Source organism: Epinephelus moara, chromosome 1 (genome assembly GCF_006386435.1).
Source record: "Epinephelus moara isolate mb chromosome 1, YSFRI_EMoa_1.0, whole genome shotgun sequence".
Classification (NCBI taxonomy): domain Eukaryota; kingdom Metazoa; phylum Chordata; class Actinopteri; order Perciformes; family Serranidae; genus Epinephelus; species Epinephelus moara.
In genome coordinates, this window is record NC_065506.1 from 11133987 (window position 1) to 11158293 (window position 24307).

Here is a 24307-nt window from a genome sequence, read left to right on the forward strand (position 1 = left end):
CTTTAAGCTGCTCGTGAAATAAATAGATAGACGTTAGGTCCCAAACCAATTATTCACCACTTATAAGAATTCTTCCCCTGAAAATAATTTAAGGAAACATCCGCTGTTTATTTTGTTGCTGTGAAGCTAGGGGGAAATTTACACTGAAAATAATCATCTTTACACGTGCTCATTATCTGAATGTGTTGTGAGTTGAAGCAGCAGTGAAATTAAACTGCCTTTAATTTTCCTGAGGACCCCTGGAGGCCTCTTTGAGCACCCCTCTGGGCCCGGCACCCCACTTGAGGAGCCACTCTGCTAAATAATGCAAGGAGAGAATAAACCTTCCCTGCATGGCAAATGAGGGTAAGATTGTCTCAAGCTTGGTAGCCTTTAAGCAGATCACAACTGATGCAAACAGTACTGATAGTCAATATCTGTGTGTGTGTGTGTGTGTGTGTGTGTGTGTGTGTGTGTGTGTGTGTGTGTGTGTGTGTGTATGTGTGTGTCACTGGGAGGGAGACAGAGAGAGAGAGCAAGGAGTAGGTGGTGCACGCTACACGCTGTGTTAAGTTTTACAAGGAGAGCCAGAACAAAACCGGAAACAAGGTGACTTAGCCTCAAAATTAAAAGCATGGACAGACAAGTGTTGGGATGCCCCGAAGAGTTGTCATTAATACAGTCATTACTAATATTTCAAAACCATGCAGGCAAAAAGTAATTTGTTTTGGCAGTAGCTCAGTCCATAGGGACTTGGGTTGGGAACCGGAGGGTCGCGGGTTCGAGTCCCCGTCCGGACCAAAAATATGGCGCGTGGACTGGTGGCTGGAGAGGTGCCAGTTCACCTCCTGGGCACTGCCGAGGTGCTCTTGAGCAAGGCACCGAACCCCCCAACCGCTCGGGGCGCCTGACCAAAGGGCAGCCCCCTCACTCTGACATCTCTCCACTTAGTGCATGTATAGGTCCTGTTTGTGCATGTGTGTGTCTTTCAGACCTGTGTGTAATTGACAAGCAAGAGTGAAAACATTGAACATTGAATTTCCCCTCAGGGGATTAATAAAGTAAATAAACTTAAACTTAAAAACTTAAACATAATCAAGCACCATGTGTTTACCTCACACATAAAGGCCTACTCTTTGTTTTCCAATGAAGAATATTCAGCTTTTACCTTTGTACATTAAACACACCTCTTTATTTGCCTCTTGACCATTTTCCCCAGCACTACCAACCAGTCATACTTAGATAATGCATCCCCAAATAATTAACCTATAGCCCTGACAAGTGTTCATAAAAAAGGGTAGTAGTGCATTTATTTGAGGAAAAGGCCTTGTTTTTTAGAATTACCACATTTTTTTCACAGAATCAAGAGAAAAGTTGGGTTTTTTGTTATTTAAGAGATGAGAATTTGAAATTTACGTTACGTTTTTCCTGAGTTAAGAGATTATTATCGCGGTATTTCAGAAAAAAACGGCAAAAAAAAAAAAGAACCCATGACAACTTCTCATAATTTTGGGAAACTGGCATGTTTATTTAAAAAAAAAAAAAAAGCAGACCATAATTCGTGTTCTCAACGTTCAGGTACATTTTATTTATTTTTGTTAGATTTTATTTTCTTAGTGGCAACAAGTTCGCCAGTGGTTTTATTTTGAAAGACACGACCGGAAACCTACTTTCTTCATTGTGCCTACCTTGACGATGCTCATGACAAGCCACTCATTGATGTAAGCAGCGCCCACGGCTTAAATGAGCCTCGTTCAGGAGCATTTCTTAGTTCAGACACGGGCGGAGAGCAGACAGAGACGGACTCTCCTCCTCCGTACTCTTTCTCCATCTCTCTCTCTCTCTCTCTCTCTCTCTCTCCCTCCCTCTCCATCTCTCTCTCTCTCTCTCTCTCTCTCTCTCCATCCATCACCCATCCATATGCGTCTTTTGGATACCTACCTCTCCTAGAGCGCGTCAGCCTGCCTGGATCAGTCCATCCTCCACATGTCATCTCCACTGTAGTCCCGCTGGAAGCTGTCCTCATGATGCCTGGCTGAAAGGCTCTTAGCAGTGTGTTCATCCTCCAGCCAAACGCAGCGGGATCGCCCACTGAAGAAGAGCTTGGTGCTGCTTTCCTCCTTGGAGCGCGGCTCTGCGTAATGGATTTACGGTTGACGGAGAAAAGTTGAATTTTGTGAAGAGGCGCCGTGGAGCCCTAAAATGGACAGAATAGGAGGGCGTTTTTAGAAAGGTGCTTTCGGGTTGGAATCACACCGTGAGAGGAAATGCACAGAGGTGAGTTGGATACGAGCTGCCCGAGAATCCGTGATGCGCGTCAAGGTCCAGTGCCTTGGGCAGAAAGAATCGACAGTTTATTTTAAGCATGGGTAAAATGCATTTACCTCGTTACCTTTTCTCATTGTGTAGCACAGTGGATGTTTCATTTGCAGGTGATGGTAGATTTCAACACCTCCACAGAAATTAGGGTGGCATGAAATTCTAAAACACTATGCATCAGCTTCAGAACAGATTAAAACCACCTCATATTGTTATGCATTTCTTCTAAAATGAGATCGCTAAAGCAAATTACAGGTAAAAAAAAAAAAAAATGCAATCAGACACACAATCTCTCCACAGCTCTCTGCTACACCGTCTCCTGTCTGGTTTATTTGTCTTGTGCATCAACTTGCCCCCCTGTGACTTATTGTTTTATTGCCCATATCACTTATACACATCGCCATTAACCACTGACTGCTTTATGCAAGTTCCAGCATCTGTTGATCTGCTTCCCATTTTCTAAGATTCAGCAAAAGCCACGCAGGTTCTTCTGAGTTTGGTGTGAGCCTGGTCAGTGTGCACAGAAACTAAAACAGCAAACACCAAATGTTTCCTAAACGTGTCATTAATACTCCTTGTAGGTTTTAATATTTCATCAAATTAAGATGATCCATTATTTTTAATGTAATGCACATTTACCATCTGAGCGTAATGTAAAGAGGGAACAGAGGTTTAGCAGCCGGTTTGGGCACTGCGAGGTGTGCCTCTCTCCATACAGCCTACGTGAGTGCAATCTGATTGTGATTCATAATTATAACGGACAGCAAAGGTTAAATGCTATGTGAAATCTATCAGGGAGCATTGCTCCAATAAGCGGACAGTTTGACTGTCTGCATGTATCTCACTGACATTAAAACATCTTGTCTGTCACATATAGCCTACAATGTCCCTATGAATGTAGGTGCCATCATTTTAAGTTATTATTATAAATAAAATAGTCCCCAGCTCGTATTACTCCAAACTATTCACAACTATGGTGCTACAATCGCCCTCCATGGCGAGTAAAGCTCTCCTCTCCCAAGTTCAGAGCCAGACACTGACGCCCGTTGTCGTGTGTGCGCGTGCTGCTGCTCTAGTGACTCCCGCTCCAGCCACTGTCTCGCGCCATCAACACCTGAGGCACGCGCCGCAGCACACGGCTGCAACACCTCTTCATGAGTTCAGTGAAGCGCTCCTGATGCTTTGGTGCGGGCGGTTTACTGCGGCTCGGTGCGGAGCCGTGTGATTGAACAGGTAAATATTTGTAAACGGTGTGGTCGTAGGCCACTAGCTACTGTTCAACGGCAGAGTTAAATGTTAACATGTATTCAACATGGCTTAATTCATAGCTTTATATATAATGTAATTAGCTGTAAAGTGGCCACAGGTTAAGTCTACCTGCTGGAGAGGCTACCACAATGGCGTCATTCTTCTTTTTGACTGTAAGGGAACATGACGATACATAACTTCATCTTTATTTGAAGCTTTACCAGCCCAGTAGCTGTAGGTTACTGGTACTCTTACCTTGCCTCCTTAAGTGTTAGCTAACTTAGGTGTACTGTCTGGTAGCCATTTGTAGCTGCGTGGTACATCCTTGTAATTGACGTCATACAGGCCTAATTAAGGCCATGGTTCCTTGCTGGGACAGGATAGCCTACAGCCAAATCTCACATTATCAGCTCTAATATTATTTCCAATCCATCTTTAGGCCTGTGTTACAGAAGGCAGTGGTGGCCTCTGTTTTTTGTAATGTAAAAGCAGATTACAGCCTTAACTTGGCTTGTAAGCCGAAGTGAGAAGTGATGTAAAAATGAAATGACATGACCTAGAATCGCTGGGTTCAACCCGCGGTATTTTTTTTTCTCTCTCGTTCTTTAAAATGTCCAGAGGTCAGACAAAACTTCTCTCAGTGGGATGTTACAGTGCCTTCAAATGTCGGGCTTTTTTTTAAGAGATAGCTGCACATGAATGACCCAACCTTCAGTATATGTTGACCCTCTTTATAGTGGACTTCAAGGGAGTGGAAAACAGATAGTAAAGAGTGATGCCCATTGAATGACATTCGTTGTAAACTTGTGTTTGTTTCTGCTTTGAAACATTCATCATCCGTTTTTATACACATTAACAAGTTGTTCTCTTAGTGTTGAAGTGACAATGCCTCTATTTAGCATGTGATTTATTTATAACAATACAAATGATGTTACAAACGCCTGCATATGCAATTATGCAATTTTTGCCTAATATGTTAATTTAAATATTTATATGCCTGATACCCACTTCTGCCGCTGCAGCTCATGGCAGCTCTCTGGTTTATAACTCAACAACCTTTGTCCAAAACAATGTTTCCTGTACACTTTGATTTGTTAATATTTCCAACCAAATGCATTTGAAAGGAAGACATCATAGCTCAGTGTTCCTGCTTTCTATAAGATTTAATGACTGGCTTATATTTAAGCCTCAATGAGAGCCTATAGCATCACTCTGCTATGTGGTGCTTGAGTTTGGGTGGTCTGTTCTCTGTACTCCCACCTACAATTCTTTAATGCAAGATAATGGAGATAGAAGTAATGAGGAGCCCGGAGCCTTAGGGCCATGTGTGTGTGTGTGTGTGTGTGTGTGTGTGTGTGTGTGTGTGTGTGTGTGTGTTTTTGCATATCAAAATCAGTCCATTCAAACATGCATGGTCATTGGTGTGGTGAGGTTCACCATGCACTCCTCTTCCTCCTCTTCATCAAACACCCACCCCTACATCTCTCTCTTTCCTCCTCTCTCCATCTCCATCTCCCTCTTCCATCCTTCCTTCCTGGGTGCCATTATGCAACGTGCCAGGCTCATGCCCGCTCTCTAATTCGATGTGAGCGGGCCAACCTATTATGAACTCAGTAGGGATCAGGTCTATAGTGGCTTATCAGAGCAAGACAGTGTCAGAAGCTGTAACATGCTCGCGCTCAGTGCAGATATCATTGTAATAAAACATATTTCACCTATTGTCTGTAGCCATCCTCTGCCCAAATGACTCTCTCCTCATCAGCGCTGTAAGCCTCGCAGCCCGTAATCCTGTTTTTTCTGCTAATGCGTTATGTTCGTGGTGCCTAGAGGCTGCAGATTAGTAGGTTAGAGTCTCATGGATTGGATGAGAGTTGATGGTTTAAAACTGTCTTTAATGAACTACTACTTGCTGCTCCTGCTACTACTGACATAACTATTATTACTGCTAGCCTTTTCCCATGGCACAGCTGCTGTTCTAATGGTGTGACTAACTCAAATAATTCTGCTATATGGGCCTATAGTAGTAGTAGTAGTAGTAGTAGTATTTCATCTGCATGTACTTATTCTTAGTGCCACCAGAGGTAGTAATTGTGTCAGTTGTGACTAACATATTACAAGTGTCTCTGCAGGTGTAACCATTGTACATGTATTATTTTACAGCAACTATTATATTACACTATATGACTCATCCAAGAATATTTTACCATTGCTGCTGCTGAAGTTAACAAAGCTACCTTAAACCACTCTGACCCTACACTTTAACCCTACTCAGTATGCATCAGCATACTTCTACAACAATTAATTAATTAACCAATAAAATAAAGGCAGCTTAATCAAGAGTGAAAATAATGATTAGTCGTAGACTCGTTTCAGTGTAACAAGTACTGGACTATTGACTCTGTGTATCTGAAATGGTTTCAATACTCATTTTCCTAAGTATCCATACTATTGATACAACTTTCTTGCCCTCTCCTCTCTCCAACAGTCAATTGACAAATACACCGCTGCAGTGCCCCCACAGCTCCACCTCCTCTCACTCCCTCACACTGCTGTCTTCTCATCACTTGTCTCATTTGCCACTCTCCTCTTTTGCAGCATGTTTTGTTAACGTGCACTTTATTGCCTTTTGCATGTGTGACAGTCTCAGAGGCTTTTGAACATGTGCACTACTGCAAAAAAACTATTGTTTTCATTAGTGTAAAAAAGTTTTAATTACTGTTAATGATTAATACAGTTATTCTACTGTTCTCTGCTACTGACCAAGAAAGGGGAAGTCATCTTCATGTCATAGCCTTGTTATATTTATCTTTTAACAAAAATTTGAATTTGTATGCCCTCAGTGTTAATTGTTTCCCCGATAAAAATGCATAAATTGTCATGGAGACGAACATGCATTTGCATTTACTTCTTAAACAGTAGTGGAAGAATGATGATGAATAACACTGGTTACATTAACACAACTGAACCATATAATATATATAGGCGTATGACATCCCATCTATCCCCAGTCTGAAGTTAAAATGTTCACTTCAGTAACTGCAGCCTTGTAGCGCCATCATTTACAAGATGATTTATCACTGAATGCCTCTGCGGTATTTTCCAAGCATTGCCCTTTCATGAAAGCTTTGTATTGACAATGATGTGATTATATCCTGAACTTACACCAGTATTATGAGAGCATGTCTACACTGATATATACTTCATGGTTATCTTTTCCTTCACAGCTCTCCTCTTCCTTTCTCAGCAATTCATCTTATAAATTTAACAATCCAATCAGGGATTAACTTAAAAAATTGTATTGATCTATATTTTATTTGCTATTCATCAAGGTCAGGGTAAATTAATACTGCAGCTTATCACATGCACTTGTTCTCTGGGTGTTTAGGGGTTTTCATGTTTTCATTGTAGAACACATAGATATAAATTAATCATTATGTCACTAATGTGTCATATCTCTGTTTTGCAGCGTGGATACTCTTCTTTCTAATAGAAGAGGGTTTCGCTCTGGCACAGAGGACTAAAGGTAAGCTTGCGCTGATATCCATCAGCGTTGTTTTAGTCTGAAATAAGCAGAATTATCTCGTCTTGTATCATAGGACAAAATGGTTCTTTTCTTAATTCTGTCCTGCCTTTCCTCCCTCTTTATTCCCTGCCTGCTATTTCCTTTCCTCGCACCAACGATCCTTCCACTCTCCCTGCCTTCCAATCGTTCCCTCATTGATCCCCTGACTCAATAACCCATCTGTTCGTCTGTTCTCTGCCTTTCTGCTTCAAGATTCCCCAAGCGATCATGGCGGCCAGAGCCCTAACCAGAACGAGTGTGGCACGTGGGTCCGCAACATCAATGGCGGGGTGTTCACATCGCCAAACTACCCCAACACCTACCCGCCCAACAAGGAGTGTGTTTATATCCTGGAAGGTAAAGCAGGGTCCTTTTCCATCGGAACACTTCATCTTGTGCTCAGTCGCTGTTGTCATCAGAACAGCTGACACAGTTTCCCGCCTTTCAGCATATTGCCTCCTTCAGTGAATGTCATTAGTCTGACTGACATTGTTTTATATAACCTCGCCCCTATCTGATTTTCTGTTCCTTCGCTGGCGGGCAGTCAGCCTGACATTTTTCGAATGAGCCATCCTGAGTTTGTTTCGCCCTACAGATATAACCCTTTGAAAATGATGGAGAGTGGCGCATTGTGGGTAGCCCCTGACTTTTGGCCTAATCAGAGTAGTGCTGTGTTCATCTCTATTGGCAGGGTGTGCCAGAAGACTGCACTATTGAATGGAACATTTAAAAACATGAACATCTGCTCTACAACTTACCTTCAGTGGCATATCACTGAACTGCAAGTGTCCTTGTCAACACTTTAGTGTTTACCAGAAATATCACATCCATCAGTAATTTGGTGGCCTGCCGCACGGGAGGCATAATGGAAGTAGCATCATTAGCAGCTATATGAGATAAGGTCTGGGATGTTAGTTGATGTGTTTTCATACTAAATTGATGAACTGTTTGTCCACTGAGTTGAAGTACAGCCTTTCATGAGATGTGTGCGTGGTACTTCCCTTGCTGTGGTGGGGAAGAGATGTTTTTTTCACATGGCTCAAGGGCTCCCCCTGTGGACAAGTGAAGCCCAGACCTATTGTTGATGAATAAGCTGAGGCTCTATCGCAGGCAGTCTACTGGTGTGTGCAGTAGTACATCATCACAGTGGGCCTGAGTAGAGACAGATGGAACCTATCATTTTATGTTATTTGGTCTTCAGAATCACCTTTATCAGCCAAGTGTGTGTACACATTCAAGGAAGTTGACTTGTTTGTTTGTTTCATTTCTTTTGTGCACTTACACAAAAACAGGCATAACATGTAGGTACAAGGACAATAAAGCTGGGCAAATAAAGGTAAATAATAACTATTATGTACAAAGTATGTGACAGAATAGGTGTTTATATGTATATATAAATAGGAAGCACCAATGACTGACAATACACATACAATACACAATGTAAGTCAAGTGTTCTGCAGGTTGTAAGCTATACAAATAGTGCAAAGACATGAATACTGAAAGGATATACATGGACTGGATCGTTTGGTACGGTATGTGCATGCATACATGTTTATATACTGTACATGCAGCATGCAGGATTTTTATGGACAATGACAGATGATATGTACAGTAAAATTATAATCTATAATAACCATAGTAATAATATTCTTGAATGGCTTTAGTCATATTCATATTCAAGCTCTAGTGTTCTGCTTCTCATAGAAACAGAGAGATGCTTGTGTTTGGCACAAGTGCTAATCAGATAGCTTTGTAATCATAATTTGTGGTTAGTGAGACTCATTGATTATGTCATGTCCCCCAGTTCATCAGCTTAATAGATGGATTGATTGTAGTTTCTGCTCTTTCTGTATCAAGCTGTGTCAAGTGTGTGGCAGTGCGTATAGAGAGAATGACACTCAACGCACCAGGGAATGAACACACAGATAGCAGGAAGTGCAGGCATACAAGCTGCTCGTTCGAGCAGAAAGGGAGAACGCTCAGGCTCAAATTCAAAGACAAGAAGAGAGACACAAATTCAGTTGCACACTGTACCATACACATGTACCGCCCTTGACATGGCTCTTTTTTCTCTAATGAGGCATGCTTGCCTTCTCCATGCCACAAATGATTCAGCGCCCCACCTCCCACCCTCACCATCTTTATTTAGTATGATTCATCTCCCAAGGCAGGCATGAATTGCCCTTGTTGAATACTTCCTCTGTATATGTGGGGGGTAATGTTGTTCGAGAGCTCTGTCCATTCAGTATATGTGGATTTGCATGACAGGTGAACTTGTGAACTACAGTTGATGCTGTGGTTGCAATGTTCTGGATTCACTGACTCAGAGATAGCGATGCTCACATGTCAGACTGTGTCTCTGTTTCCGTGTCTATGTCTGTGTGCTTTGTGCATGCAGCTGTGTGATTCATGCTTGTATGTGTGAATATGTGTTTGTTATCTGTAAAGAAAATGAGAGTGAGTGTTTAGCATGTTCTGTTCTTTCATGCTTTATGCATGCATAGTTCCTAGATGCAGTGCTTAAAATGCTGTCAACCACAATTGGAAAGCACAAACCAAAGCATAAACATGTGTGGGTGATCTAATTAGGTTTAACATCTGTGTTAATCTGTGTAATTGTTATTTGTGCTATTTTGAGGGAGCATCAAGGCAGATTCTTACTCAGAAGTTAAAAGGGAACAACGCCCATTTTTAAAATTCATACATGTTATTCCTATGGTCTAAGACAGTCCAAAAATATTAGTTAACATGAACATCTTTATCCCAAATCCAAAAGCTAGAGTGATAAAACTCAAATTTGCGATGTCATAAGGTATAAAGTCTGCAGCTGCTCCACTGACAATGAATTAGAAAAGATGTTCTAGGTGACACTGAGAGCACCCATGAGGATGCTCTGAGTATATGGGTACATTTTCTGTTTTAGGACTGAGAACACTACAATAGAATAAAGCGCATTTGGGTAAAAAAGAAAACAAACGTCCTGTGGCTCCACAAAAGCAGGCTCCCATTCATCGTCTATGGAGCAGCTCCAGACTTTATTCTTGATTACATCACAAGTTTTTGACTCACTTCTCCGGTTTCTGGCTTTAAGAGAGAGCAGATCATGTTCACAAATGTTGAACTTTTCTGGCCATAGAAATATTATATTGGAATTAGGTGGTGTTCCCCTTTAAAGCAGAACAGGTGCTTCACTGGGTTCATCCAGTTTATCCAACACACAGAACATATGAAGTACATGTAAGTGGGGCAAGTGTCCCTTGTGCTCACAATGGTCATTAGTCACAGCCTGTGAAAAGACATAACATTCTCCTTCCTTTATATTAATACTTGTTAACTCAGTGCTTTTCTTCAGCAGTGCATGCTCCCTCATAAGCAAATATTCCTTTATCATTATGGCTTTTTCCATAAATGTCCTGTCATGTCTAATTATAGCTGTAAGGAATACTTACACATAGTAAAAGTCAGCTATGTCTGAATGACAAAAAGCCATGATTTTAACAGATAGATAAAGCCAGCAATGTTACATATTTCATGTCTGAAAAGGAGCTTTACTTACCTATAGTACCCTTCAAATCAGACTTAGCCAACTTCTAAAAAGTTTGCACTCCACACAGTTGGCTGAGGGGTTAGAAGTAACAGCTGATGTGCTCAACTTCAAACTCCAGATTAACTCATATTTGACTCTACTTTGTGCTTTAGAATACCATCCAGATTTTCCTTTGTCCCCCAAAAGCTAGATTTAATTTTATTCCTGTTGTGGATTTACCTCTTTTGTTTCCTTTCTCTCCCTACTCCCTTCACCAAAGCTCTGCCTAGACAAAGGATTCAGCTGGCTTTTGATAAGAATTACTACATCGAGCCATCATTCGAGTGCCGCTTCGATCACATCGAAATCCGTGACGGGCCATTTGGGTTCTCGCCGCTCATTGATCGCTTCTGTGGGGGAAAGAACCCAGGCCTGGTTACATCGACAGGACGTTTCATGTGGATCAAGTTCACCAGCGATGAGGAGCTGGAAGGCCTTGGCTTCCGCATTAAGTACACCTTCATTGCAGGTAAGGGCACCCAGACTGTATGCAGTTCATGTAATTCCACAGTGCACCCTCAGAGAATGTGATCTCACTGTGAAAAAACATTCTTTTCTAAAACATTTTTTCTTGTTTGTGTTGATTAACAATGAAAGATTACTTAACATAGGCTAGCTGGACATCCACAGGTTGCCCATCCAACATCACAGTCTTCTCTCTTCACTTTTCTTGCTCTACAGCAGACACGCTCAACATCAGAGCCTCCTGAATCTAAACCCAATATACCTAGAAATCAGTTTCTCCCATCAGGCAACAGATATTAGCTTCAAACAGACCCCTTTCTGCTTTATCTGGCCTGCCTTAATGGGATCTTATCTTGTGTTCTCTGCTTACCCATTTCTGCTGTGTGGATTGAGAGTAATGTGCCTCCCAAATCTTATCATTTCAGACCCTGATTTCCATCTGCACGTGGGTGGACTGCTAAACCCCATCCCAGGTAAGCTCTTCAGCATTTCGCCAATTTGTGTTCGATCCTTTTTGAAGAGCTCCTCGGTGCTCAGAAGCTTACCCGAGGCGATCTCTGCCTCTGACGTGAATGCTGAACGTGCAAATGTACCTTGACAAGCACACAATTGTACATGAAGTGAAAGGATGTACAGACACACACATGCACAAACTGAAACACATGAAGGCACGCACACCTCTTTTATCCCGCTCTCTCCTCCATCTCTTTCTGCCTTTGTTCCCTCTTATTGTCCTTTGTCCTAATCCGCTGTGCTCACTTCAATTCCACCTTAAATCCTTTACTTCTTTAAATAAAATCCTTCATCTGTCCTTCTGTCTGTCACGCTCTTCTTCTCATCCTACCCCTCTTCCTCTTTATCTTCTGTTCTTTCTTCTCCCTCTCTGTTTCTCCACTCTTCCCTCTGTCTTGCTTCTCTCACATGCCTCCATGTGACCCCTTTCTCACCTTCCCTGTCTTTTACCTTCCTCTCTCTTTCTTTACCTTTCTTCTTACCTCTGCTGCACATTTCCTCTGTCTCTGTACAGACTGTCAGTTTGAAATAGGCGGATGGGATGGGATTATTCGCTCCAGTCAGGTGGAGGAGGAAGAGAGAGTGAAGCCAGGTGATGCACTGGACTGTATCTGGACCATCAGAGCTCCTCCTCAGTCCAAGGTCAGTACAAGGGACCAGATTAGTCATCAGAAATCATGGGATGCATTGCTTTGATCGGATTTTTCAACACGTTTGGTCCCTTTAAAATTATACGATTTAAAATAGCTACCATTGAGTCTCTCCTTCTATTTGAATGAATCGTATTCAGCCATTTTAAAATATCTGCCACATGCACGTCTTTATGTACTTAAAGTAGTTATATATATGTAAACATCCTGACATCTCACAACATATTGAAGTATTCAAAGTATTATTAATCTCATCTCTTCGGAATATTTGTTTAAGACACTAGCTGCACTGGAAGACTGAAGAATATTAGAGGCAAATTTTACATCTGAATCATCAGCAACATTGCTCTGAGTTATGTCCTACCATTTCACTGCCCTTGAAGGCACTGACTTATTTTGCTGCACATCCCTCTGACTGCATTTGATAAGCTGAATGTTTATTTCAGTCAAAGCACTAATGTTTTCTAATTATTGTAATCAGTGTAAATGGTGAAAAATGGCATGGAGTTGCTTTTTTTTTTTTTTTAAAAACTCTGAGCAGGACCACATTACAAGTAATACAAAATCTCATCTGGCTGGTGACGCATGCAGTTTATCCCAGAATAGATATGAATAGTCGTTGACAAAAAAAGAAATCTGATGAGAAATCATTTAGAAATTTACCATGACACAGTTGAATTGGGGTGATGCTCTGAATATAAACAGAAACAACTCAGAACTTCTGAAGGGTTGTGGAGTCAACTCTAAAATCCCCCAATGTACTATCATTCTGTTGAGCATGTTCCCCTCTCTGTTGGTAGATTTGCTCTGGCACTTCACCTTGACAGTGTTCTCTATTTTTTTTTTCTCGCTTGCTGTAATAGCAAATGTAATGTCAGTGTATGTTTCAATGGAAAATTCCAGTATCAACATATGCAGTGGATTTGGTTGTCAGTGGTTTTCCTGATTTACATGTTTTGTATGAATGCATATAGCTGCATACAGCTGTGTTCTTCTGTCATTGAGAGCAGATCTGTCAGTGGTCTTGTATGTATTATGATCTTGATTATAATACATAATGCGTATTTGAGCAGTGCAAATACACAGAGAGGCAGCATAGGAAAAAAGCAATGCAGGCAAATTTTATTTATAAAATACGGCCCTGGAGATTCATAAGCACATTTTCAAGCCAAGAGTGAAAGCCAAGAATTGTGTTCTCATAAGTTCTGATATTTATGAGTGGATATCCAAAACCCTGTTGAAATTACAACCATAATTTGCTTAGCCTTGATTCATTGCTGCTCTGTTTCTCCCTCATGACTAAATGAGTCATCAGCACGCTCCTATGCTACTCACTTGCCACAATATACTGACACACAGAAAATTCATGCACATCTAATTAGGTATAAAACTGCAGATGTACACATGCAGTCACAAATTACATAATATACTGTCACATAGAGCACTGTAAGCAATTACCCAAACACATTATACACTTATATGTTTACAAAGTAAAATTAAATGCACAAGTAAACATTCATGCATGGCTCACACACATGCTCTACCTAACTTCTCTCACACACACATAAGTCTCTACGGTCATTTTCATTTCTACATGTGCTGTGTGAGGCAGCAGTGAAGAGGATCTGAATTTAGCAACAGCACTGAGTTGCCTAGTCAGATATTAGCCCAACGAAGCAGAAGGAACAGAGCAGCACACTCAGCAGCAGTATAAGAGCAGCTACTTAACTGCTGCATGTTTACAGGTGCGTGTGTGCTAAATGTGCCGAAGTTTCATCTAAGTTGTCTCCCTGTGGCCAAGCTGTTATCATGTAATTACTGCTGACTTATTCAAACAATTTAAAGACATTATTTTGTAATAACTTTGCAGGTTGAAGTGTTACACTACGATATGTTCAGGCTAACTAATGTGCAAATGAGAGGCTGCTGTTGAAGCAGGTGGCCTGACAAGTGGACAAACCACAGGCTCTGTCATTTTTAACAGGTGACACTTTTACATGTCACAGCAGGAAAAGCACAGGTTTAAATAATAAAATGAAAGATGGCGAATGGCGGATTCCATTCAGCTGCGTCAGTTTCAGGGTCTTGTTAATGTTCACTGTCAAACTGTCATCACGACTTACTGGGACACAATAGAGCTGAGCTGTCATTAATGTTATTAGTACCACCTGTGCCTTTTCTATACTAAGACCAGTCAAAATGTCTGCTGAGAAAGAGGTATGTGTAAACACAGGACTCAGGCACAAACTCAAGTTATTTTGAATAGACCTTTTTACAGCGGACCTTGTGATGGTGAGAAAAGCAGAGGTGTAACTACTAACATTAATAACAACACAGTAGGTTTAGGTGAGCCAGTTCCAGAGTTCTACTGAACATGCTCACTGACTGGAATGGCTTATCGTTAATGTTTTACGTGGACCTGTGAGAAAGGAAGGAGTTTTTTTCTTTGCCTGAATTTGGAGGACACACTGTTGTATTTTGGGGGGTAATTCCTACATTTTCCAGCTCACTGAGAAAGATGTTCCTTGGCTCTGTATTTGCTTAATATGACATGGATGAGGTAAGGGGACTAAATCATGATTCAGAGTGATGACATTGTACTGGCACAGATCTATATCTAAATATAGTTACTCTTTCTGTTTAGAGAACAGTTCCAAAATTAATTGCAGCCCAAGAAATTAAAAAACTATTATAGAATATATTACAAGAATGAATTAACTGGGGGGGAAAAATAGCAACTAATTAAGGAATGAATAAAGGTGGTCCGAAACCTTTACACAGACTCTTTCTGATCACTTTTAATCATAATTCTTTAACTCTTTATGGCTCTTCATGTAACGTGTCATATGTATTGATATGCAGAGTGAACCAGAGCTACTGTCAGGACAGAAAGTGACAAGAGAGTGGCATGAACACAGTAGGAGGGTTAATGTGTGTTACCACAATATTAAAACATGGGAACATGGGATCCTAGGAACATAGCTACTCTCCTGTATTTTGGCCAGTTGTTTGATAGTCCAACCAAAAATATCATATTAGACAGTACCAGGCTGTTGTGTTTGGGTTGTCATCATCACAGGTAAGAAGTTCACCAACTGTTCGCTCACACTGTAAACCTGAGTATCATGAAATTTTACCTGACATTCCCACTGGCATTTACTGCTTTGTTAGCTGTTTGACCACAGCTTCTGACTTTATGAGGACCATCCGAGCACACCACTAGTTTAACACTTTGAGGCCAGACTCTCTCATGTGGGGAGGATATGCAGGTTCAGCTCACTGACCTTTAGTCCCAGAGGCATTCTCTGAATTGAGACACATGAGAGAAAAGAGGGGGGTGAGGGGGAGAGCAGGCAGCAACATAACACATATTTTCAAAGACTGACTTTTTCTAAGTAGCCAGTTATTCATATATGAATGATACATGCTTGATCTTTTCTATTTATTATCTGTGTCTGGGCATTTTTGCTTTACTGCTTTAATGCAATGTAATATTTTTTCATGTATTTGCCTTCATTAAGAATTCAGTTGCTGATTATGGTAAGACAGCTGTGAGGTGAAACTAAGTATTGCTGTGGAGGTCTGGTGCTCATTCGCCTCCACATTGATTTGCATCTTTTGTCTATCTGCAGATCTACCTGCGCTTCATGGAGTACCAGATGGAACACTCTAATGAGTGCAAGAAGAACTTTGTGGCTGTGTACGATGGCAGCAGCGCCATCGAGAACCTCAAGGCCAAGTTCTGTAGCACCGTGGCCAATGATGTGATGCTGGATAACGGTGTGGGAGTCGTGCGAATGTGGGCTGATGAAAAGAGCCGACTCAGCCGATTCCGCATGCTCTTCACTTCATTTGTTGACCGTGAGTACAAGTCTTCTTGACATCATACTTCAGCCTTGACCCTGTTTTTCTACTTTGTTCCACCAATATGCCTGGAGGGGATTGTGCTTTTGGTCGTGTGTGTGTGTGTGTGTGTGTGTGTGTGTGTGTGCGTATTTGTTTGTCCACAACTAATCTCACACACTACTGGACCAATCAGCCTAATATTTTGTGTGCACATTTATGACTGTGTGCTCAAGGACCTCTCCTGGTTGCAATGAATTACATTTATTGAAAATCCTGTTTTATTGACTGTTTTATACCGTCACTGGCTGCTGACTCCTCATTCCTCTTAATCGGCAGGTAGGGGCCGCAAGTCCTAAACAAAATCACTTTGCAAAAGCATCGAGCAAAAGGCATTTCCAGCAATCAGCTCGCCTACAAGAAAGCCTTATGGAGTCTGTAGCAGGCTCCATTTTTGCCTCTATCATGGCTCAAAAACTGACATCCATAAAAAGGTTTTGTCTCATACTGAACTTATTTATTAAATTCACGACACTCTTTCACTGGTGTGATGTCATCAACAACAACAGGAAGAGCTACATTTCCTGAGTGTGTCTTTGGCTTTAAACTGATTGATTTTGTACTATTTATTTATCTGTATTTCATTACAAATTGATCATTATGATGAAGCAAGACAATAACATCCAGTGATAGAGGTAGGTCCATCTGATTCCATGTCCTTGTTGCACTTTGGTTTGAATGTGTTTAGAAGAGTGGAGATCACCAATAGACAAAGCTCCATCCCAGTTTCCCTCGCCCCTTCTGACTGTGTAACTCTCTGTTATGGACTGAAAGCACCGTATGTCATTACTTTACCAAAACAGCCACGACTTTATCCACCCACACACAGAAACAGACACAAAACAGTTGATTTATGAGGTCCTGCATTCTGTCTGCATCAGTAGTCACTAACAGACACTGTGTCAAGTGTCATTTCAGCGTGGAAAGCTAATTACACTGTGCCATGTTTAGAGCATAGATATGAGAAAACCAATTATTTACTCCAGCATTTTTAAATAACTGAAAGCATCAAATAATTTTCTGATATGCATTTCACGGCATGATACTGTGCTAATTATAGGCCACTTACAACAGGAAAATAGGAATTTATCTATTTTGGTGAAAAGAAAAGCTGAGTAGGGTTAATGGATCTACTGGAAGTAATTATACATTAAGCTTCATCATTTTTGAAGGACAAGAAACTTTCAAACAGATGCTGTTAAAGGTTGCACATAAAGTAGCAAAAATTGCCATGCAGGAAACAGTTTTTCTGTTGGCACACCGTAATATTTTCATTAAATGCCTGAATAGACTGAGATATTAATTGCCACATTCTCCTACACACTCTCCAAACCCTGGGTGAATGCTAATGTTGTTTTCATCAGCAAACCCATAACCATTGCAGTCAGAACTTAATGGCCTTTTAAATTCAGCAAGGGTGTTTTTTTTTTACTCCGAGAGTCCTTAAGACCATTTGGATCCTCATTAATTCTGATCACACAGTTCATCTCAGAGAAGTCTGAAGTCTCTTGAATAACTCCCAAACTTTATTTGGTCAGAGTCAGCGACTGGCTCAAAGTTTGCTTGGAGGTCAGAGAGAACCATTAATCTTTGTCACTCAGAGAACAAGATGAGTTTTGCCTTCCGCACTCCATCATCCTTAATGTGCTATAATCTTCCAGCAGAGCCCCCTCTGACATGTAAACCAGACATATTAAGACTTTACCTAACACACTCACACCCACGCGCACATAGTGCATGCATTCAGACATGAGTTGTGTCTGTGTGTGTGTGTATGTTTGTGTGTGTGTGTGTGTGTGTGTGTGTGTGTGTGTGTGTGTGTGTGTGTGTGTGTGTGTGTGTGTGTGGAGGGAGGGTGAAGCATTGTTGACACCCTGTGAGAGGCTACATTTTGAAGGCGGGACACACATAACGAGTTTGGAAGCGAGGACAGTGTCAGGGGAGCGAACCCGTCTAAAGGCTCACTGGGAGATAGATGGGGTGGACACTCTAACACACACTAGTTCATACACACCCTTACACACACATATACATATCCCTTTGTCAAAATGATTTAACCCTGAGGCAGAGGACGCACACAGGGAAAGGGAAGTGGAGGCTCAGAGCTCTCATCACGGTGGACCTCGGAGCAGTGGGTGAAGCTGGCAGGGCGGACCACAGTCTGTTTCAGCTGTGATAAAGACTCAGAGAGAGTGTCTGCGACTGCAAATCGAGAGGTGGAAAATCATTGTCAAAGGGTCCAGGAAAGGACACAAGCCATGAGACAGGTTGAATAGTTTGTACACGCATTCTCTTGTCATAATGCTTTTTCTTTGACACTGATAAAGAAAATAGTGAGATATCTTATTGTTTTTTACTCAGTCTTTGTGGTAAAGAGGAGATTGTGTGGCTCAGTTCCTGCCTGTTTTGGCATCACATTCTGGGGCTGTATTCATAAAGCTCCCTAGTACAAAGAGTTGCTCCCATCGAAACTTCTGAGAATTATGACGTTTTCTAAGAATTTCTCTTTATAGTTAAGACTTGATCCTGGTAAAGATAAAAGTTATTCACAAAGCATCTTAGCCCGTAGGAGAGCTCCTAAGGAGAAAAACTGCCAGGAGCAGAGAAGAAGACTTTTAAGAGGCTTACGAGTTTCTTAAGCAGAGGAGAAAATACAGAAAGACAAAGAGGTAGGAGAAATATTCTCCAAACGCTGAATGACAGTGAATTAATGAAATGCTACAGATTAGATCATGCAGGAATAATGTTTGTGGTTGATCTCAGTCACATCTTCCACCCAACATAATAACGCTATAACACCAGGAATTAAAGTGATCACAACACTAAGATATTTGGCAATTTGAAAAATGCAACAGTGCAGCAGAGACGACTTGGGTCTGTCACAACCTTCCATCAGGAGAGTGATCATACAATTACTTTCAGCCTCATACTGTAATGTAATTCATTTCGATTCCACTGGGTGTCCGCACCTTGCAGGCTCAATCAATCACATATTTTGTATGAATGCATCATACCTAGCAACTGGGTCAACAACACCTCCTTACTAAATTAAAGATTCTGTCCCTTCCTTGCTCAAAGATACTCTGAGAGTTCTCCTAAATCGCTCTGAAGCAAAGGCTCCTTGATAACATTTTAGGCTAAGTTAGGAGCTATCTGAGTATTCTCAGAATGTTTGGTAATGTGACCCCTGGATCCATTTTCTTTGTACATGTTTGTAATCAATTCACCAAATATTGTCATCCTGATTTTTAATATTATAATTTTTCTGTTATTATTACTGTCTACTCTGTACACACGACAGGTGTTGCATGTCCTTCTTCTGCTGCTCCCTCTGAGAATTCTGCACTTTTTTGTTCCCTGTTAAAAGTTTTTTTCGGGGGACCGATTTGTAAAGTTTAGATTTAGGATTGGCCAGACTTGACTCAATAGAAGAGAGTTAACAAAAATAAAAAATAAAAAGGATTATGCTTTTTTATTTCAAATTAGCATTGTGTTGTTGTTAACACCTCAAAATAGCAAAATTGTGATTTCATTTGATCACAAAATGCACTTACCATAGTTGCACACAGTGAAAATGTGACAACACAGATTCATTTTACTCTTTTACTTCTACTGCTCTTCATTTAGTCAGAGGATGATTTCAGAAAGATTTTGTCTTTAGTCTTGGACATTTTTTTGTATGTGTTAGACCTAACCTAAAGGGTTGGACTTCAGATAGGCATCTGGTTCTCATGTATTATCTCCAGGACTAATTTGCTTTGTATTCAAGGTGAAATCAAGACTCTTTTCAGCCAACAAACATGGCCAACAGCTTTGTGGATATACATTTTTACCTGTTAGATCTGTGTTCGATCCAGTACATCAAAGCAGGAAAGTAACTCTCGACCACAACACATAATCAGTGGTAAATTTTGTGTCTGCCTGCTACACAATTCCTCAGGCCTGATGAAAAAAATCTCATTATAGGACACATAAGAAATGTTATGCCACTGCTTTTCAACTGACTTCCACTTCACCCATCTCTATCCCCACACCACACATAGCTTTTGCTGCAGCCCCAAATGGTCTATACCAAAACCCAGACATCTGCATCTTCCCTCAGCCTTGCAGCTCTTCCTTCTGACTGGCAGTGCATCGATCTCCTGAGCCCAGCAGCCAGCATCAATTACCAGTCATCTCCGTCTCTGCCATCGAAGCCTTCATACGCCAACAGTCACTTTAATGTGGGATGTCTCACGGCACTTGTCTGACCATTTGCACCACATGAAGCCATTTCGACCACCACCCCACCCTCTGCTTTTCTTTTCATCTTTTTCCATATTTCTCCTCTCTGCCTGCTCCTACTTTTCCACCCTCCCCCCCTCCTCTCAAACTCCCCTGACATACAGGCTGCAGTTCAGTGAAGCTGCCATCTCCTCCCCTCATCACCCCCTGATGTTGTGTCTGCAGGAAATGATGATGTATGGCCTTGTGGTCTTCATTAGACCTCTAGTGTTTAAAAAAAAGAAAAGAAAAGAATATTACATATTTTTGCTACATGACTACACATATCTACATCCAAATGATCAATTTTTACAGTTTTTGTTATTGTTTTATCATTATTATTGTCAAAATAGCTTCCAGTCCTTTTCCAGTGCAGTCATCTTTTACTCAGCACCGTTACACAGCTGTTTTCCTGTTGTAGTTGTTTTTTCTAAATTCTATCGTCTCTGTGTATTGTCTTTTGCCCGCAGCCCCATGTTCAGCCAATACATTTTTCTGCCACAGCAACATGTGTATTAACAACTCCCTGGTGTGCAATGGAGTTCAGAACTGTGTCTATCCATGGGATGAGAACCACTGCAAAGGTAATTGTCTTCTTTCTGCCAGCTTTTCCCAAATGAGGTTATTAAGGTTAATGAGGATTTATTTTTGCAGGTTTTCGGGGTTGATATTCTAATTTTCTTTCTGTACATTTTTTTGTTTTTTTGTTTTTTATTCTTTCCTCTCTCATCACCCTTTCCCACTGCAGAGAAGAGATCGAAGGGGCTTTTTCATCAGATCACTAAGACCCATGGCACCGTAATTGGAGTCTCATCAGGCATCGTTCTGGTTCTTCTTATCATCTCCATCCTGGTTCAGATGAAGCAGCCAAGGAAAAAGGTAACTCATCCTTTGAGGCTGACCTTTTGTTCAGCAGGAAAGCAGACTGAGCCAGAAAAGAAGAGACACGTAATTGAAAGTGATGGTGAGACTCTAGACCAGGTGGGGGGGCCACGAAGCTCTGGAGACAGGGCAGAAAGATAAAATCCAATGCTGTATATCAAGAGAGACGTTAAGCTTCAAGGTGATTTTATTTTTGGTTTAAACTGCTTTCTGTTAAATTTATTTTCACTTGGGTTTGTGAAAAACATTTTTACAGCTTGTCTGTTGAGGCTTCTGTCGGTAAAGAAATGTGTGTCTCTGACTCTGTGAGACTACTGGACATAATGTAAAATGACAACTCTAGAAATGACTTCTGACTTTTTTTTTTCATGTTTTAGATAGGTGAAAAAAATTCATGCCTTACCCTCTTACCACCTTTTTACACCTAAAAACTGAAAGCCCCTGAAAAATTTCAGATCTTAAGTATTGTAAGTGTTCTTGTTGATCAGATGTGTTTGACAGTTGTCTGGCAACATAAGAAACAATCCACCAGCTGTCATCAGATTCTGATCCAAGTGTTGCTACACTGATTGGAAGTTTTCAATGTCTCTTTTCCTAGCTGAGTCCACCCATTTAAAACTTAAACCTAAAACCAGACAAAAACACAATTACAGAAATTTGGAAAAAACATTTTATGCTGGACCCCTTTACTAGTAGGAAACAGAGAAGATGGGGTGTCAGTTGCAAATCTAATAAGGGTTTTTCTGTTTACTATTGTCTTGATATATACTCATATCAGTATGAAAACTCATGGCCTGCTAATCATTGAAGTTGAACTGTCTGAATGGATCCTCTTCTTTTCAAGGTTGTAGCTCGCAGGCCCGGTGTTTTCAACAAGGCAGGCTTCCAGGAGGTCTTCGACCCACCCCACTACGAGCTCTTCTCTCTACGTGACAAAGAGATATCGTCAGATTTAGCTGACCTGTCTGAGGAGCTGGACAGCTTCCACAAGCTGCGGCGCTCCTCCACCATGTCCCGCTGTGTCCACGAGCACCACTGCGGCTCACAAGCCTCGGTGGCTACTGGCGGTGGCAGTATGAAGCACAGCCGCACCACCCTGAGCTCCATGGAGCTGTCCTACCACAACGACTTCTCCAAGCCACCACCCATGAAGACTTTCAACTCCACGTCCAGCTACAAGAAGAGCTGCTATGGCTACAAGCAGCATTCACAGACTCACGACTGCGACCAGCAGGTCATCGAGGACCGCGTCACAGAGGAGATCCCGTGTGAGATCTATGGGCGTGGTGGAGGAGGAGGAGCCACAGGTGGAGCAATGGGAGGAGGAGGAGCATCGGGGATTGCAGGAGGGGGGATTGGAGGAGCAGTGGGGATAACCGGAGGAGTGGCGATGGGAGGGGGAATGGGAGGGGGAATGGGTGGGGGAATGGGTATGGCGGGAGGAGTGAACATGGCGGGGCCTAGTGGCATCGCTGGAGGTATCGGTGGTGGGATGGCAGGAGCCTGCGGGACCCTGAGTGTCCGCGGCAACAGTGCTCGTAACAGTACCACCATAGTTGACCCACAACAGCGCTCCATGTCCATGGACTTCTAGATGGTGAAGGGAGGAAGGAAAGGAGAACGGAAATGCAGAAAGAGCCGGCATTTCACTCATGGAAAGAAGAGAAGGAAGAAGAGCTGACAGGAGAGTCACAATAATGTTTAATTGATCACTCCTCTCCCTCTTCTGCCTTTGTTTCAAAGCAGTATTAAAAGTATTGCACATAAGGATCTTCTCTCAGAGTCTCTTCTGAAGGTTTGGGGAAGTGGCAGACAAGAAAAAAGGATCAAAAAGAGTCAAAAACAGGAAACTGTTGGATCTATTCTTCAGGGTGCTGAAGGATGTAGGATGAAGGGAAGGTGGAGACACCTTGTCTCTCCTCCAGTCTGATACTCATTTAATCTCTCCTTTTCATAAGAAACATATGAGAAGCGGGTTCTCGCATGCAGACCCAGACTTCATTCTGTTTGGAAGCCTAGAAGATCAGGCGACCACTCAGAGACAAGGAGAGAAAAAGATGAAGAGATGTCCGAGACTGAGTTTCTACATTTATTCACCTGCCATGCACAGATATATGATATATAGTGCGTCTTCTAATAATTTGAGTCTTTATTTTTGTCAGTGTACTGTACTGTTAAAACCAGTATATATCCAGCCTCATGATGATGCTTGGCTTTTAACTCTTTAATCTTTTTCAAATGTTGCTCAGATGATTTTACGAGGATGACCTATCCACGACATATGGTGTTGATGATGATGAGGATTAAGTTGCTGTTGTTGATGATGATCAGAAAATTGATGATGATGACAAATGTTAATGATGTGATATTACTATAATAATTCTGTAATTTTCATGGTTACCTCACACATACACAGAGGGTACGCTCCACTCAGTCTCTCCTCAGGAAGAGCACATGAAGAGACTGTCTTATTTTGGTAGGAAATAGAAAAAACAAAGTCTACTTCTGCTCTTTGAGCTTTATAGGATATGGGCATTCAGGCTTTGAGTGATCATTTATGGAGTATAAAATGATTGGGTGTGAGACCTGGACTGAATCAAAATAGCAACCATCCCACTCCCAAACCCCACCCTTACCAGGAGAAAATGTCATTTCTCAATTCCCCCATGAACTGAGTGTGTAAAACAAGCACAACCTGTTTCCCTAAAGAGACAGACATGTAGCCTATATGGGACTCATTTATGATTTAACCACTGGTTGTATAATTTCATTCTGTTGAATTAAATGAGACCTTACTCACCTCCCCGTGTGAGCTTTTCTGTTCACTATAACCAAGACAGATGGCACCACCCATAGGCCGGAGATGTCGCAGCAAGGTAAGGCACACATAACGCAGATAGAAAAGAGGCGTTTGACTTTGCAGAGAGAGATATTTAC

The 24307-nt window shown here is 41.5% G+C and overlaps 1 protein-coding gene across 1 annotated transcript; it reads left to right on the top strand.

Annotated features, from left to right (window-relative positions):
• The first annotated feature begins 1754 nt into the window (after positions 1 to 1754).
• Positions 1755 to 24171, top strand: LOC126392295 (neuropilin and tolloid-like protein 2). The gene is made up of 10 exons (XM_050047622.1): positions 1755 to 2256; positions 7013 to 7069; positions 7322 to 7465; positions 10915 to 11163; positions 11585 to 11632; positions 12187 to 12314; positions 15955 to 16183; positions 20959 to 21072; positions 21237 to 21367; positions 22215 to 24171. Exons 1-10 carry the CDS (start codon positions 2247 to 2249, stop codon positions 22962 to 22964), a joined length of 1860 nt encoding a protein of 619 aa, XP_049903579.1. The 5' UTR covers positions 1755 to 2246; the 3' UTR covers positions 22965 to 24171.
• The last annotated feature ends 136 nt before the right edge of the window (positions 24172 to 24307 follow it).

Coding starts and splice junctions, on each gene's coding strand:
- LOC126392295 (XM_050047622.1), top strand. Junction 16,184..20,958: donor CTTCACTTCATTTGTTGACC/GTGAGTACAAGT, acceptor TTTTGCCCGCAG/CCCCATGTTCAGCCAATACA. Junction 21,073..21,236: donor GGATGAGAACCACTGCAAAG/GTAATTGTCTTC, acceptor TTCCCACTGCAG/AGAAGAGATCGAAGGGGCTT.